Consider the following 14,348-nt stretch of genomic DNA (forward strand, 5'->3'; position numbering starts at 1 on the left):
GAGAAGGGAGAGAAATTCATTCTACAATCACACTGAGTATCTTTCATGGGAGCAGGCTAGGAGAATATTATATAATCAATGTTTCCTGTCCCCCTTAGGGCTTATCATTTAAAAGGTGTTCTCAGCTTTGCCCCATGTCTGAAAATGCAGGATAAAACGATGGGAAGAAACAGCCCAGAATGATACATTTTAGTCAGCTGCCAAATGACTTCAGAGAACAGGGCATTATGTACTCCACAAATTGCACACACCCCCAAAATACAGAAGCCGTATTACCTTCTCGTTCAACAGGGACTCGTTACAGGGATGTGTACATTTTCTACTTTTTTAAGTCCTATTTCCAGTCATTTCAGTTATGATTAAAATCACAAAGCCACCCTTTAGAGAAGACATAACTGCACATGAACAAGATCACTGACCTTCTTCTAGAAATTTATGGAAATAAAGAAAAAATGAAAAGTAGGGAAAAGTCCTCGGGAAATAGTCCTCAGAAAACCATCCAACTGTAAGAAAGTAGACAAATGAAGAAAGATGAGCTAACAACCAACCCTCCTTTAAAAAAAAAAAATCATTTTTTTATTTATTTAAGAGAAAGAGAGTGCGGGCGCAAGAAAGACAATGAGCAGGGAGGGAGGGGTAGAGAGACAGGGAGAAGCAGACTCCCTGCCAAGCAGTGAGCCTGACGTGGGGCTCAATCCCAGGACCCCGGGATTATGACCTGAGCCAAAAGCAGACACTTAACCCACTGAGTCACCCAAGTGTCCCTCAATAAAGTGGGTTTAGAAAACCCATTAACACCCACAGTTGGGAGAATCAGGCTGCTGAGATGAGGCCAGAGTGAGGGAGGAACAATGAACACCCAACTGTGGGGCCTGGTTCAGGGCAAAGTAGGATTCTGAAGCCTTAGCAGTCCAAACTGGCCAGAGGAGAGCGTGACATGGTTTCCTGTGTTGGAAGGTGGGAAGGACTCCATATTGCCGGGAAAGTGAGGTCACTAAACAAAGGCAAGTAACAGGAGATGGAACCAGGCAGGTGTCTTTCTGTCCAGGGAGAAACAGGAGTGAGGTTATGTGGAAGCAAAAACAAGACTAAAAAAACGTATCCCACCCCAAGAGTAGAAGAGAGGACCGCCAGGAACAGACGGGCCCGTTCCTCCCCATTACTCACTATTTAGGCCAGTTCACCTGAAAGCGCTAGCGAAGCACTTTCCACCAGCGGAAGAGAACCCTCAAGTCCAAGGACAGGTCAGACACTCCAACACAGTGTACTGGTATCAGAAGCCAGATAACAGGGGCAGATGGGAAGCCTGACCCAGCTTCAGCCATCTCAACAAACAGCAGTAATGAGATGGACAAGGTCATACCACCGTGATGCTCATTTTTCTTTGGTCTTACCAATACCTGAGTGTGTAAAAATGAAAATAGCAGAGGGGCGCCTCGGTGGTGCAGCTGGTCAGGCATCCACCTCTCCTTTGGTTTCAGCTCAGGAAGCAATCTTAAGATCATGAGATCAAGCCCTGTGTCCGGCTCCACACTCAGTGAGGAGTCAGCTTCAGTTTCTCTCTCTCTCCCTCTGCCCCTCCCCACCCATGTTCTCCCTCCAAAATAAATGCATCTTTTAAAACATGTAAATAATATAAACTTATATCATGTAGCTCTCCTGCTTAAAGCCCAGAAGTAAGTAAAAAGGAAGATCTAAGGAGATCTGGTTGCTGTTTTTGGCAAAGGGGTCAATCTAAAGTTTATCCTCATTAAAAAGTGAGTAAATTGAAAAACCCATGATGGGAGTCTATTGGAAGAAAAAAAAAGTCTGAAACATTAGGAGAAAAGTTAACAATGGAGCAAAGAGTTAACTTAAAGGGATGCTACTATCGAAGATTTATTCCAGGTTACAGAAAAAAATTTTTGGACAGCTTGTTTAAGACCAAATCACTTAAAAACAACAAAAAAGAGGTGTCAAAAATTAAATTTAGGGGCACCTGGATGGCTCAGGCAGTTAAGTATCTGCCTTTGGCTCAGGTCATGATCCTAGGGTCTGGGGATTGAGCCCGGCCATCAGGCTTCCTGCTCCGCGGGAAGTCTGCTTTTCCCTTCCCCACCACCCCGGCTTGTGCTCTCTCAACATAAATCTGTCAAATAAATAAATATTTTTTTAAAAGTTGTATTTAATTAGCAAACAATGGTAATGCCACTAGGGGGCACAAATGAGTAACAAAGACTGGATCTACTGTCCCATTAAAAAAAAAACAAACTTGAAACCTAACGGAGTATCTGAAACGGCTCTCAAGACACTGGACATCAAGAAAAGAGTCCTGTGAGAGGGAAACAAGATGGACCCAACCCACCATCCTGTCTAGACCCAGCGTCCTCCAAGGCCAAAGGCAGAGGGGAACTCAGGGGACCAGGGTCTCCCAGGAGATGAAGAGACAAAGCTGAGAAGTCCAGGGAGACCAGAGCCTGTAAAGCAAAATCCTCAAGAACAGGAAGTGCCAGAAAGAACTCTGGAGAGTGCACCAAGGGTCCCTGTGGCTTATTCAGCAGAATACTGACCAATTTCCATGTGCTAGGAAACTTTCAAAGGCCAGGGAAAGGATCACCTAAAAGGATGACAAAGAACAACTCCCGGAGCTCATACCCGGCTGGAAATAGTGCCTGTGATGCACCAAACTAATAAATTAAACAACAAACCAAAAACCCCTCGAAACTCAAAAACCAAAAAGGCATTGAGAAGAGTAAAGAAGAAGAGAAGTCTGGTAAAATCAGCCCCAGAACTGAATGGTGCTTTGTCCTAACTTAAAGTAAGATCCAAAAGCAGCCAGCTGTTCTGAGGGAAATTAATCACACGTTAGAAGAAAACTCAAGAATGTCTGCAGGTCATGAAGTATCCACTGCCCAACAAGGTAAAATTTACAAAATTGACCAGCAATGACAGACGACAGAATCAGTAGACCAGGACAATAAAACGGTTATGCCCGTAATCCACGTAGTCAAAGCAGGAGGAGGACTGAGCATGACAGACATATCAAATGCAGAAGAGAAAGCCATGTGGATAAGTCAGAATTTGATCTAGGCCCCAAAAGGCATGTAGATACCATTAAAGATAGAAAGAAACTCACTAAAATGAGAGGTGGATTTATGAATGAAGATCTCATTTTAAAAGAAAAAAAGAGTAAAACAAAAAATAGCATTATACCACTGCCTCCCTTGCTGTAGCTTATCAAACAAATCGGAAAGTTTTCAAAGGTCCGTGTATAAGGTTCCGATAGAGAAACAGGAAGTGACTCAGTTTTAGGTGGTAAGGGTCCCAACCAGACCCTCACTGTAAATGAAGTTTCCCCTATTTCTATAGGGAAGCAACAGGAATTAAGGGCCTTAACATAGCTATCCCTCAAGGTGTGGCAATCCCACACACACATTCAACATGCATGTCATTTCCACACACACTCAACAGGTGTGGCATTCCCCCACACACACTCAACAGGCCTATCTTTTATACACACACTCACACATACATATTCAACAGATGTGGCATTTCCACACATGGACTCAACAGGCATTGCTTTTACACACACACACACACACTCAACAGGAGTGGCATTCCCACATACATATTCAACAGGTGTGCCATTTCCACATACATACTCTACACTCTCCACTCAACAGGTGTGGCATTCCCACATACATACTCTACAGGCCTATCTTTTCCACACACACACAGACACACATTCAACAGGCTTGTCATTTCCAAACACACTCAATAGGTGTGGCATTCCCACACACATATTCAACAAGTTTGTCATTTCCACATATATACACGCACACCCTCAAAAGGGTTGTCAGTTCCACACAACTCAAGAGTGTCATTTCTACACACACTCAACCACAAGCACTGGGCTCATGTGGGGATCATCATGGAGTGGTCTTCACCCCCTCCTTCTCCAGAACCAGCCCAAGTCAAACACGCTAACAACCTCACATTACATCACTGAGGGACCCTCTACACTGATGACTCACTGCAGTAAAACGAGACCATATTCAGCCATGATTTTATAAAGAAAAAGTTAAATGCATTCAAGTAAAACCAACGTTGTAAAAGACTCAACATTTAGTTCCCCAAATGCACAAATCCTACCTTTAAGGTTTTGTAGGCGCTGCTCATGGTGGTCACCCGGTGATTGGAATGATTACCGCCCAACTTACAGAGATGACACACCGGCCTCCTACACAACTCACAGTACATGTTTATTCTCTCCGTCTCGTGTTCTGGGCACATTAAAATCTATTGAGTACAGAACAAAGGTGTAATTACAGGTTTTCAGAGCTTCCAGGATACTCAAAGTCCCCAAACACAAAGACGTGCTTTACAAAAATCACTAAATACAACCACTTAAAGGAGATAAAAGTGTGAAAAAATACAATAAAAGTGTAAAAGCATTTGGTGTATTAGAATTACTATTTCTCAATTTGAGGGTTCAAATGGTCAGTTAAATCTGTAGATGCCAATGCCCCTAAATTTGGCAGTTAAGGTGGTAAAAATTTCACTATCAGGCTTTCTCGCTGAATCCAGCCTTCCAGAAAGGCCCTGGGCTGCACTGATCAGGCAACCCTGAATGACACGACCGGTATTTTTGCAAGGTACCACAGCAAATAACTGATGGGATCCCAGGCCCTCACTGTCCTAGTAAGAAATCAGCTACTAAGGAAGGGGGCACCTGGATGGCTCAGTCCACAAAGCACAACTCGATCTGGGGCTTGTGAGCTTGAGCCTTTGAACATGGGGCAGAGGTATTACTTAAAAATAAAACAAACAAACAAACAAAAAGCAACCTGGCAATAAAAAAAAAAAAAAAAAGCAACCTGGTATTAAGGAGTCTTGGAACGACTTTCTGATACATGGTTCCAGATGTTTGCTTTTACATATTAAACATGCACACACTGGCCAAATTTAGAACTGTTGTGTTGTTTTTTCTTTTTTTCCAAACTCTGTTTTTCTCATCTAAGTTGCTACCTTCTTATTTCCTCTGTAAACTATCACCATAGGTATGTCTGAAATTGTACACGAAGTAACAAGAGATTACTTTAGACTAATGTGTCCATGAAATCAAAAAGCTGTCTGTGGCTCCTCGAGTTCCCATTTTCATCAATGGCTGGTTTGATAGTATCGAGACACAAAGAAATATTCAATATGAAAACTCCTACACCAACGGGCAGGACCAGGAGAAAAACAACTGGAAACAAATTTGAAATCTCCAGCATGTCCAAGCTCCTACATTTTCAAAACCACTACATGTATTTGTTATTAGTGTTTTAATTCCAGCATAGTTAACACACAATGTTGCATTAAGTTTTCAAAACCAGGGGCGCCTGGGTGGCTCAGTGGGTTAAGCCGCTGCCTTAGGCTCAGGTCATGATCTCGGGATCCTGGGATCAAGTCCCGCATCGGGCTCTCTGCTCGGCAGGGAGCCTGCTTCCTCCTCCTCCTCTCTACCTGCCTCTCTGCCTACCTGTGATCTCTCTCTGTCAAATAAATAAATAAAATCTTAAAAAAAAAAAAAAAAAGTTTTCAAAACCAGTTATGTTTCAAGCATAAACATAAAATCTGGCCCTCTACAAGGATGGATGATAAGAACTCCAAGTCATAGGCAAATAAATAATTCTGTAAGGGGCAACTCTGTAGAATTTTACTGTATGGCATAACTCTGTAATTTAAGGAAAATAAAATGTTCCTCAATATAACCTATCCTGCCTCTTCAGTTCTCTCTTACCAATCTTTTACTGTATTTGTTAAGTACAGTTAAGTCTGCAATAGGCGCAAAAGAATTTTACTCAAGATTTCATGTGTTTTAAATTGTAACAACCCAAGTCTCATATAATTCATTTAATCATCATAGGTTCTTTCATAATGGAACAGTATTAATCAATTTAATTAATCTTCTAAAAAAGGTATTAAAGCACCAAGTTGAAGTCATAAATTGTTAAGAATCTGTGACCTGGTGAATTTAAAATGAAATAAGGAACAGAATAGGGGATTAAAAACTCTGGTAAATCTACTGCCACATGGACAAGTTTTGAAAACAGAGTCAAAGGGTGGAAGCACAGACTGCTTTTGTTTAACTGACCAGTCCTGCCCCATAGAGAATGATGTCAGAGGGGTGCGGAGATGGCTCAGTCGGGAGACCACGTGACCCGTGAGCCCATGCTTAGTGAGTCTGAGCCCCACAATGGGCACAGAGCTTACTTCACAAAAAAATCTCCCATATAGATATATGATGTTAGACATACTCAGCTCATAGTTTCAAGATCACTTCAGGATTTTTTTGTCCCATTTTTTAAAAATTTTTTTAAGGTGGCTCCCCATGGAGCCCAATGCAGGGCTCAAACTCATGACCCCGTAGTCAAGACCTGGGCTGAGATCAAGGGTCAGACGCTTAGCCAACTGAGTCACCCAGGTGTGCCCCATTTTTCTACTACAAATTAATGTGAGGGCAAAGTTTTATGCTCAAGAATGTAAATAGATTTTCACACACAAGTTACTAAGGTAGAAGGAGTAAGAACTTTAATCAAAAGAACCTATTAGGTTTTTTCTTTTTAAATCTATCTCAATCAGAAAGCACTACAAATGAGGATATCCAAACATCATTCTGCTTTTCAATCACTGAGCAGGGCAAACAACAGTGCGTAAGGGTCCTGTGAGCATTATCAGAGAAATTACCCAGAATATTTAAGAAATGGGAATTCCATTTCAGATTATTATATGAACAAGCTTCAGAACCTTAGACTGTACTTACTGTCATTTATTCATAGCACAAGGTTAGCTAATTGAAAGCATCAGAAAAATGCTTCCCAATCAAATCTTTTAGACAACTAGGGGTTTACCACTTAAAGCACAAAAAGCCTTTGAACTTCACACCCTTCTCAATCTCCAAGTACCTCTGAGACAACGCAGACTTTCCTCTGTTTGCAGAGGTATCATGACAAACATTCGAGCTTCGTGCTCCACTACCTTGGGTTGTGACATGGAGATCCAGAATTCTGCCTTCAGGCTGTGTGGAGGCGTTTGGCCACCTACGAAAGAACTCCAGATACCAGGCCTCAATTTCTTGTACAGGCTGTGTGTGTGTGTGTGTGTGTGTGTGTGCACGCATGCTCATTTTTTTTTTAACATCCAGGTCTCTACGTTCATGAACACCATCTTATCCCTAGCTAGCTCTTTATAGTAAGCTCTACGCTCCACACGGGGCTTGAACTCACAATCCCAAGATCGAGTCACACACTCTACCGACCAGGCGCCCCTCTTACATAGGTTTTTTAAGCTCTTCCCATTCTTGTTGTCAAGCTCTGGACACTTTTCAATTCCTTTTGCAATACTAATATTCTAACGCAGTCAAAACTGCTCTTACCTTGGGCCTGAAGTTGGTAGTTGGACCCACATACTCGTGCTGAGCTTTCACTGTACCCCACGGGTGGTAAATTTTGAAGCACTCATTGCAGTAGCTTGCGCTACAGTCCATGCAACTCTTGGTGGACTCCTGGGGTGGTGGCTTACAGAGGTCACACATGATGGCCGTGGCCGCCCTAGCTGCCTGCCGGTACCTCTCCACGATAGTTTCCAAAGTGAAATTGCGAAACAGACCACTGATTCCTCGTTCTCCGAGATCCACGTCATGCTCACAGCCGGGGCAAGGGAAAGTGGTTGTCCTAGGGGTCAGGGAACCGCGCTTCCAGCCTGTGTGATTGGAAGTCCTTGTTTAGTTACGTCAGTAGGAAACCGAACAGAATGAAGAAGAAAGGAGTGATGATTTGGAAAGAGACAGATCAACACACATAGCTCCTTCCCCTCCACTCCCTCCCTCCTGCCCAGAAATAATACTCAAAGTGACTCCACTGGAATCAGTATTCTAAAAAGGCTTAATGCTTGTTTTTGTATTCAAAAGACAAGCCCCACTTACTAGACCCTATCAAAGAGTAAAGGAAAAGCTATAGTAAAGACCATAAAAAAGCCACATCAAACCAGATATATGGACTAAACACAGAATACAATACTACACAGGGTCACAATTTTTTAATTATATCATTAATATTTGTAGTTATTTCTGTATCTCATATCCATTAATTTGGTTTTAAGTGAATACAGCCTTGGCTGACGGAAAAAATGAGTTCGTATGTAAATGACAGGAGTCCCTAACCCGTGCCCCACGGATAGGCTCCAAAAAGATCCAAACAGTTCCGTACACTATTTGAAACTGTATGCAAAATTTTCCATCTATATACCTATGGTTATTTTCCAGTTCAACAACCCATAGCTTTGATCGGATTCGCAAAACAGTTAAGAATTGCTGTGAGAGAGTTTCCCACGGTAGTATTGTTTTATCTGGGCAGGCTAAGTCATTCGTTAACTGAGTACAAGCTCTCAAAGAATGAAAAGCTCATCCATAGACCTAGACTCTAGTGACTTAATGAGGGACCAACCATTTAGCATCTTCTTATGACCTGAAAAAAAGAATCATTAAAATTACTTAATTCAGTAAACCACAAGTTGACCCAGAAAGTTTTATAAACAATTATCCAATATATACATAACACAGTCAATGACCATACATGGCACACTTCTGTTCAGTATTACCCTGATTTGAACAGGGCAAGAATCAAGACGTGACCGTCCTTACCTACAAGTTCACAGGAATCTGGGGCTGTCCCTTTAGCCTAAGTACATGCCTGTCACATTCACTGTTCTCTGTCATGAATCTACCCTGCCAGGACGAGTCTTGGTTGCCCACCAAGTTAACTACCTAATTTATAAACACAAAACTTCTTCACCTAAAGCCTTCCTTCATTCTGCCAGTGATCCAGTACAAAAACGAAAGGCTGAAGTTAGCGTACCACATTTAGAAAAGGTTTTTCAACAGCTATGTTAATAGTGCCTTGGCACATTACCGTCATCACTGAACAGACTGTCTTCAAATAGGTCTGGCATGATGTCACTGAAGGTACAATTCAGCCATCAGCCCAGAATATTGTTCATTTGAAGTGACTCTACAGCATGCTAAGGGGCCCTGGGTCCCCAAAACTACTTGTGCAGAAAACATGCAGAGTATTGTTAAAATCTTCGTTCACCTTGACATTTCTAAACCTATTAAAAAAAAAAGCATGACAAAAAAACTGCCCCATAAAAATGAGAAAACTCTACATAAAATGTATTCTTATAATAATTCTCAAAACATGCAACGCAAGTCCAAGATATTCCACAACATGGCAGGCATAGAACAAAATAAGCTGCAAAGCTACTTTTCAGACACATGCCAATGAACATTTCATTCCATGAAAAGACAAGCCGAGAATTCTGGAAGTGACAGAGTGCAGTGGTCAAGTTGAAACAAATGGAAAGTCACATTTCACTGCATGCTTCCCCACATGGCCCAGATGATAGAAATCAAAATGGAGACTATTAAAAAAAAAAAAAAAAAGTGGGTTATTACTGGTTTTATTCATTGAAGGTGGCGATCAATTTAAGGAACAGGATCAAACCAAACTAAATCACAACAACAAAGTCATGCTTTACTATATACTGGTGACACCCAGATTGTGGCCTTCAGGTTCAGAAATTTGAAAAAAAAGACAGTTCGTCCCTTTTCTGTAAACCTCTTTTATTTTTGTTCCAAAAATAAGGTGTAAAGCATCTCACTAGCTTAATGAGACAAAATATTGAGACAATGTATCTTAGATGTTTTCCTAAACAGATCTCTAAAAAAAAGTCTCCCATTTTTCTACGAATGCCAAAGCATTTATGTTTTTTAGTTAATCTGTCTTAGAATTCTATCGCTGTTTTCAAAAGCAAATGACAGAGTGTATGTTCTGGGCAATAAGGAAACAGAAGAGACCTAAGGATATTCTGGGAAGTCAGTCTAGTGAAAAAAAAAAAAAAAAATCAAGACGGTGGAACTAAGAATGAAACACACCAGAGTCAACTTTTTACTCCCTGTAGCTTTGCTGTCCACTACAGTAACCATCAGCCAAATGTCACTATCTAAATTTAATTTAAAGATTCAGTTCCTTGGTCGCACTAGCCACATTTCACATTCTCAAGAGCCATCTGTGACCAATGACTCCCATATTCTAGAACACAGGGTCAAACAAACATTCCCATGATCACAGAATGTTCCACTGGGTGATACTATTCTATAGCATGACATAATGAGAAAGAAAAATAATGACGACTTTGGAAGGTAGGAAGGCCAAGCAGAAGGCCAATGCAGGGCAAGCAATGCAACTGTGTACGTTAAACTGCATTTATGGGGCCGATAATATGGGACCGAAACTGTCACCTTGCAGCATTAGTTCTTTTCCCCCATATTCCCTGACCTCAAAGACAGATTAATAAACAAGTGTAACTCGTGATACAATTTTAAAAAGACGCCTCCGGAAAAAAAATTCTTCCAATTGGTTTATAGCAAATCTCCCCCCAGAATAAGCTTTCAGGCATTATTAAGTTCTGTCGTTTAAATATCAAAGAGACAATCAAGTATTTCAAAACTGAGTCAATTCAGAACAGGTTCAACACCTCAGATAGCTCTATCCTCCCCCATATTCTGACTACAAGCTACTTCCCCTCTGTTACCTCCCAGGCAGAGGTGAGTGTCTCCCCAAATGCTGGATATTCAGGTCGGGCTTCTAGGTGCCTGGCAATGGGCTAATGCCTCTTTTATACCAGCATGACTGCCCAATGCCTAAAAGTTACTATTACCTTCTAGTACTATGGTCATGTTCAACCTGCAAACCCTTTTTCTCAACTACCATCTGAATAAAAAAATCAGAAACGGGGCGCCTGGGTGGCTCAGTGGGTTAAGCCGCTGCCTTCGGCTCGGGTCATGATCCCAGAGTCCTGGGATCGAGTCCCGCATCGGGCTCTCCGCTGAGCGGAGAGCCTGCTTTCCTCTCTCTCTCTCTGCCTGCCTCTCTGCCTACTTGTGATCTCTGTCAAATAAATAAATAAAATCTTTAAAAAAAAAAATCAGAAACAAGCAATGAATGTTTTTAAAGCCAACTGCTCCTACCTTTCCTCCTATTTACTAAATCTCAACGCTGAAAATTCTCAGGGACTCGCTAAAGCCTGTGAGCGAAAGGATGACCCGTGGCTTTTAGAACCATAAAGATCGGTAAACTGAAGCACACAGAGAGGAAGGTAAGGAAGACAGAAAAGGGATAACACTTCAGGTGTTTATTTTCTCCATTAAAATATAAGGTATCACCAGCATTCTACAAAAAAGTAGCCAATTTACTTTAAAGGTCAACTGGAATATTAAAAAAAAAAAATTCCTTTTAATAAGATAGGGTTGGCCCATCATTTGCCAGGAGTCAAATACTCTGGAAAGCCTGAAGAAGCAGTGTACATTCTTTACCCACAAATGGGTAAGACCTCAGTGTTAAAACTCAAACATTTTAGACCATTAACAGAGGAAAGACACCTTATGCACAAAACAAGTGAAGGTCATTCCTATTAAATACAAAAAAACTGCCAACGCCTTTAGGCCCATTTTTAAATGCAGAACAAAGTCCTGGCTCATTTAACCTCCCCAAGGTAGCAAGATGGCGGTGGTTAGAAACTTTGTTCCACTAAGGAAATGGAAAGGATTTTAAAGGTTATTTTTAAAAAAGCTCCCAACATGGGTATGTCAATTTTCTTCAAAAATACCTTGTCATGAGGATGGACAAAAGGGAAGCATTCCTGATCGGAGCCCCCTTTAAAATCACCAGCCCTCGCTTGTAATTTAGTCCTGTTGACCTTTAAGTCATTCAGCCAATTTGTCCCCTTTCGAGAAAATTTTGAACACTTGACCACTGATGTTTAAGAACTTTATGATAAACAAGGTTATTAGTCAACTCTAATACTATGCTGCCTGCGGCCACACAAGCAATGAAGCATTTTCTACCTCTCCACCCCAAAGATCTCCGTTGTGATGCTGTGAACAATGAACAGAAAGCTGGATTTAGAATTTAATTTCAAAGAGAAGATTCACAACTTGTTAACAAAAGATAAAGCAGCAACTGTGTCCTGTGCACAATTCTTGAGTTAACAGTAAGAAAATGTTTTTTTTTTTTCCTCCAGCACATGTGGTTATTTATGAAACCCTCGCTGTAAAGCATTCACGGAGCAGACCTTGGCGCTCAGAATTAATCATTGTTGGGGTCCGTTAGAGGCCCAAACCCTATCTTATAGATCCGTATTTTTAAATAGTCGTTATCTCCGGTAACTGTTGAAGATACACAGCCACAGCAAGCATCTTTTGTTTGATTTTTTTTTTCTTTAACTGACATGTATCAAGCTTGTAAATAAACGTTGCTAAAATGGGCTGTATCTTCCTGACAAAAAGAAACACAAAATGGGGGGAAAGCTTGCACAGGTGACCCAAAATGTACAGTTAAGATGGCTATGTTTCTGTAACTGAATGTGGTACTGTGTTGTACACACAAACCCGACCCGCCTTTCCAGGCACCCTTTTATTGTAAAAAATCTGTCAAATATCCCAGGCAATGATATTCAAAAAGAGCTGCATGAGCCAACATTGTCGGCCACATCTGCCATTTTCAATTTTCCAGGAGCCAGATTAATGAAAAGAAAACAAGTGAAATTAATTTTAATAACAGCTCTTATTTCTTTAACCCAATATATCCAAAATACCATCACCTCAAAAGGTAGGAGAGTTACAAACTACTGGAGGTAGTTCCTAGTTGATCATCATTCTAAGTGTCTGGAATTCGGGGGGTGTTTTATGCTTCCCAGCACCATCTCAGCTCAGACCAGCACATCTCAACTGCTCAAGAACCACACGTGGCTGGCTAGTGGCTACTGTTCTGGGCAGTCCTGGTCTAATCAATCCCTTTATTAAACCAGTGGCAAAACTAATTTTTAGAATTCTACTCCTCCCACACCAATTGCTCAGAATAGGACTTCCTTCCCAAGTGCGTCTAAATGAGGAAAAATAGAAAAAGAAAGCTGCCAAGAAAAAGGGGGGGGCATTACTTCCCTATGAATTTCTTTTTGAATCTCTGCAAAGAAAAATCAGAGGCAAATGCCCCATACATGGAGGGCAGCATCGTAACTGTCATGCTATCACCTCTACTCATTTAAAGCTGTTTTCACGAGGAGGAGGACAATCCTAAAATCCACCTTCATTTGATAAAAGCCTCCAGGAATGATTACTACACTTGGGGCCTCCCCACCCTCTGACTGCTTTCTTTGTACTCCTTCATTTTCCCTACTGCTCTTCTTAATGAATGACTGGGTTCCGTACAGGGTCAGGCTATATACTTCTCAGAAAGGAGGGACAGATCTAACTTGTTCATTCCTCTTCAACATTTAGCAGCATCCGGCAATCAGCAGGTCAATGACATGTGTGTTGACGGAATGAATGCAAATGAACACAAGGTAGGGAACTTCAGAATGGGAGAAGATACAGCGGCTGACATACAAGGACAGACCACCCAAAGCAGAAATCCCCTCTACGATGTCTGCAAAGGGCGGTCACTCGTCCACTGCTTAAAACAAGGACTTCAAACTTGGGCAGCCCCAGTGCCGGGTGGGTCTTAGTCGAAGATGTGTTTTGGCTGCCCTATCCTGTGCCGAGCCGGCATGGAGTTTTTGAGTAATTGGAATTAACTGCCAAGGTTTAAGACAGATGACACATCAAAACCACTGTCAGGGGTTTTTTTGGGGGGTGGAGGGTTAGTAATCTGACAATCTGGCATCTCCATACCCCTATGATAATGAAATAGTGCCAAGTGCCAAGTGGCTCCTGCCTGGTGAGACAAGGCATCCATTCTAGTCCACGGAACCAGGCGCCGCTGTCTCTTAACAGGGGAGGCCTGGAGTCAGCTGGCTGCTGCTACCTGGGCTGCTGGTTTTCTTATGGCAGCTGACTAAGTGGGAAAATCAACTATTTACAGTCTCTGTACGGAAGAAGTATGACGAAAGAGGTTCCTGTATTTTTTATGCCTGCGGTCGGCTTCCTCAATGTATCTGGTCCCTGCAGCATCATAAATCAGAGCCTGCACTGGAACACTTCTATGGACAGGGGGCTCACAGTCTCATCTTAGGAAAGCCTGTCGTGTTTGTTTTCTTTCCCCGCTGAGCCCGAGATCTGCCTTCCTCCTTCACTCACTGATCTGGAACCTCTGCTGTGAAGACACCCAGTTTACTTTCTCTTTCTCTAGACAGTCTTCATGTTCTGCAGTCTCTCCCTCTCCAAACTACATATACTCTCTTATTTCCTGTAACTGCCCTTCGAAGTTTTCTAACTCCCTGCCCTCTCAGGACATGATACAACTTGACAGGGTTCTTCCTAACGGAGAGCC

The 14,348-nt window shown here is 41.9% G+C and overlaps 1 protein-coding gene across 6 annotated transcripts in view; it reads right to left on the reverse strand.

The window, feature by feature from the left end:
- Positions 1-14,348, reverse strand: part of TRIM36 (tripartite motif containing 36) — a 47,480-nt gene that overhangs the window by 16,016 nt on the left and 17,116 nt on the right. For 3 of the 6 annotated variants that reach the window (XM_044263054.1, XM_044263072.1, XM_044263090.1), the window contains 2 exons: positions 7,400-7,725; positions 4,132-4,278 (listed from right to left, as the gene is read on the reverse strand). In XM_044263054.1, the coding sequence (XP_044118989.1) occupies positions 4,132-4,278; positions 7,400-7,725 (473 nt within the window). Of the gene's footprint in view, positions 1-4,131; positions 4,279-7,399; positions 7,726-8,468; positions 8,487-11,926; positions 11,957-14,348 lie in introns of those variants that run through there. The other 3 variants (XM_044263046.1, XM_044263062.1, XM_044263081.1) reach the window with 2 other exon arrangements.

This window comes from Neovison vison, chromosome 1 (genome assembly GCF_020171115.1).
Source record: "Neovison vison isolate M4711 chromosome 1, ASM_NN_V1, whole genome shotgun sequence".
Taxonomy (NCBI): Eukaryota; Metazoa; Chordata; class Mammalia; order Carnivora; family Mustelidae; genus Neogale; species Neogale vison.